This window comes from Amphibalanus amphitrite, unplaced genomic scaffold (genome assembly GCF_019059575.1).
Source record: "Amphibalanus amphitrite isolate SeventyFive unplaced genomic scaffold, NRLGWU_Aamphi_draft 002196F_arrow, whole genome shotgun sequence".
Classification (NCBI taxonomy): domain Eukaryota; kingdom Metazoa; phylum Arthropoda; class Thecostraca; order Balanomorpha; family Balanidae; genus Amphibalanus; species Amphibalanus amphitrite.
Window position 1 is genome coordinate 3275 of NW_024883687.1, and position 3654 is coordinate 6928.

The 3654-nt window shown below is 56.2% G+C and overlaps 1 protein-coding gene across 1 annotated transcript; it reads left to right on the plus strand.

Annotated features, from left to right (window-relative positions):
• The first annotated feature begins 2058 nt into the window (after positions 1 to 2058).
• LOC122376551 lies at positions 2059 to 3231 on the plus strand. The gene has a single exon (XM_043356449.1). The coding sequence runs from the start codon at positions 2059 to 2061 to the stop codon at positions 3220 to 3222; it is 1164 nt and encodes a 387-aa protein (XP_043212384.1). The 3' UTR covers positions 3223 to 3231.
• The last annotated feature ends 423 nt before the right edge of the window (positions 3232 to 3654 follow it).

Genomic DNA, 3654 nt, shown 5'->3' on the forward strand with positions numbered 1-3654 from the left:
CTGTCGGTGGGTATTGGCTGTGGCCGTCCAGCTGTCGGTGTGTATTGGCTGTGACTGTCCAGCTGTCGGTGTGTATTGGCTGTGGCTGTCCAGCTGTCGGTGTGTATTGGCTGTGGCCGTCCAGCTGTCGGTGTGTATTGGCTGTGCTGTGGCCGTCCAGCTGTCGGTGTGTATTGGCTATGGCCGTCCAGCTGTCGGTGTGTATTGGCTGTGGCCGTCCAGCTGTCGGTGTGTATTGGCTGTGGCCGTCCAGCTGTCGGTGGGTATTGGCTGTGCTGTGACCATCCAACTGTCGGTTTGTATTGGCTGCGCTGTGACCGTCCAGCTGTCGGTGGGTATTGGCTGTGCTGTGGCCGTCCAGCTGTCGGTGTGTATTGGCTGTGGCTGTCCAGCTGTCGGTGTGTATTGGCTGTGACCGTCCAGCTGTCGGTGGGTATTGGCTGTGCTGTGGCCGTCCAGCTGTCGGTGTGTATTGGCTGTGGCTGTCCAGCTGTCGGTGTGTATTGGCTGTGGCCGTCCAGCTGTCGGTGTGTATTGGCTGTGGCCGTCCAGCTGTCGGTGTGTATTGGCTGTGGCCGTCCAGCTGTCGGTGGGTATTGGCTGTGGCCGTCCAGCTGTCGGTGGGTATTGGCTGTGCGTGGAGCGGTGCCCGCTGACGGCCGGCCTCTGTGTGCCGCCGGCTGATGGCGTCCTTGCCGCTGTGCCGACAGCCGCCGTCTCAGCCTGCACCCCAGCCAGGCGTTCTTCCTGCTGGTGAATCAGCGCGCTCTGCCCAGCGTCTCGGCCACCGTCGGAGCCGTCTACGGACAGGAGCGTGACCAGGACGGCTTCCTCTACATGGTGTACGCCTCGCAGGAGGTGTTTGGCGGCGGTCTCTGAGTGCCGGCCGGTCACTCACAGATTGGACACAGCAATGGGGTCGAGACCATTGACAACATTGTTTTACATTTATTGGATGTCGTCGTTCATTACATTTTTTCTTTCAAGATCACTTAAAGGGACTATCCCACCTTTAACATGGGGTTTGAGTTGAGATAGCCAAGTTTGCGGCGAGGTTCAGAAACCACTATCTATCTAGGTTGCAACCCCTGCGGCCTCTTGGTGTTGAAGAAATTCGTTCCCTTCATTTGAAAATGGGCCTTGTACAAGGCCCTATCTTCAACATGGAGCGACCGTTAGTGTGACGTCACCTCGTTTAGTCATTCTGATTTAAATGGGTTTGTTCGTTGAAAAATCGCTTAAAACTTGGTCTGAACTTTGTTGTGGTGCCTACAGAGTAATAAGAATCAGCTTTATGACAGTAATGTTGCCTGGGGAAGGAGGTAATTTTGGGCTGTGACGTCACATATTTGAAAGTTTGTGTTTGGAATATGGGAAGCCTAAGATGTTTAATGAAAAATAAATGCCAGAACCGTGTTCCTGGTCATCCAATCTATAAAGTCGGGCACAATTTAACTGGTTTTAACAACATTTTAGAAGGTGGGATAGACCCTTTAAGGCATGATCTTTTGTAATGAGAACGTACAAACCAATTGATAAATTCACAGACACTCAGATACACGAACACAGAACAAGCGAGCGTGTTTATTCCAACACTATCACTTGAACTTACGGGAATGCTTAGCTCCAGTTCTAGATGAGCTATATCTGGATTAGACATTAGACAATGAACCTATGCCATTTTACGAGGTGACCTGACCTAACTGCTGTTACCCGATATACTTGACCTAGGAAAAGTCGACATGAATGATCTCGGATGACCTGTGTGACCCGGCACGCCTTCCACTGCACATCAGTAGGCACAAATCAGCCACGTCAATCTTGTGGCTCGAGCAACCGGCACGGTAATGTAAAGGAGCTACCACCACGCTAGCATTAGCGTTGATATTTCGACAAAGTACTATTGACCTTGACCTAAACGTGACCTGAAATGACAGTTTCTTTGCGCGTTTGTTTCAGAATGTGAGGAATGATCTACGCAACAGAAGAAGAGAAGGCGAGCTTGTGAGGCGATCAACTAGTTGGATGGACGGAGCCGTTGCCAAGACGGCATGCGGTATGCGGCGTCCCAGTGCGCTGGCGGTGACCTCTCAGCGCCGGCGATGTGTGCCTCTGCTGCTGGTCTGTCTGCCGCTGGGCGCAGTGCCCGTCTGGCTGTGCATGTACCGCCAGCTGGCTGAGCAGCACTCCCCGGCGCCATCCGGCACAGGGGGCGGTGACACTGCGGAGACGCTGGTGGTTCCCGTCGGCCGGCTGGTGGAGCCGTCGCTGCCGGCACAGTCGTGGTTCGCCGGTGACCCGAGCTGCGCCCACCTGGTGACACAGTTCGGCCGGCCGGGCAGCCTGCCGGACGCCCGGATCGCCTCGTTTCCCCGCTCGGGCAACACGTGGGTGCGCTACCTGCTGGAGGCCGCCACCGGTCTGGTCACCTGCGGACCGACCTTTGACAGTGAGGCCACCGAGCGGCGGCCGGTGGGGGCGCTGCCGGCCGTGGCCGACGTGACCGCCTACCGGAAACGGTCGCTCTCCACGTCGGCCGAGCTGAGCGCCGCCGGTTTCATCGCCGAGCACGTGTCGCCGCTGACACGCACCTGCCTGGCCGCCAAGACGCACGTGTTCCCACCCGTCTGGCGGCGCGTGGACGGGCCCGGCGACGGGCGCACCGCCGCGGAGCAGTCGGCATCGGGCTCCAGCAACGGGACGTCCGGCAACGAGACGGCCACCGGCTACCCGCTGCCGGCGATCCTGCTGGTGCGCGACCCGTTCCCAGCCATCATTGCGCTGCGACACCTGCTCAGTACCAACAGCATACGGGCGCGCGCCGGCGCCGCCAGCTTCTCGGGCGCCGAGTGGCGGCGGTTCGTGGAGCAGCAGAGCCAGTACTGGCTCGAGCTGGCCGACGAGTGGGCCGAGGGGCCGCGGCACACGCTGCTGGTGCCCTTCGAGCGGCTGGTGGCCGAGCCGGCCGTCCAGCTGCGCCGCATACTGCGCTTCCTGGGCGTGACCCCGGCGCCAGAGAGACTCGGCTGCGCGCTGAGACACAAGGAGGGCGCCTTCAGGAACACTGAGCACCCTGTGCTGCCCAGGGAGGAGGTCTATGATGCCGATATGCGCCGGATGGTTTGGTCCAGGATTCGGCTGCTAGATGACACGCTATCAAGTCGCGGCTACCGTCAGCTTCCATTACAGCTGTATTCGTTCTACAAAAGGACTAGAAAATGATGCTCCTGATGACTGCTTTTTCTGTTGTATACTGTATAGGTATGATAGGTAGGAGAGAGCGGGGTCATTTGGCCGCCCGGGTCACTTTGGCCGCCCCATGGCTACGCGTTTTGAGGGTCCCGACCGATTATTTTTTAATATGACTTCATCCACCGTCATAAGAACTACTTTGGAAAGAAACTAAGGAAACTCGGCGACGCCCAGTTTTTTTTTTGTAAAGCCAACGATATTTGAATTTTGGCTAAAAAACGTAACTTTTTCTTCTTCACGAAAAGTTGCATGGTGTCCCTTATTTGGGTGAAATCAAAATTTTAACTCTATTGGTAGAACAATCTGGTAATTCAGGGAGCTGTCTGACCCTTTTGCAAGTTTAAGTAACAATTTTTGCTTGTCTGCGGACCTTTTTTCCTAAAAATGTCATATTGGGGTAAA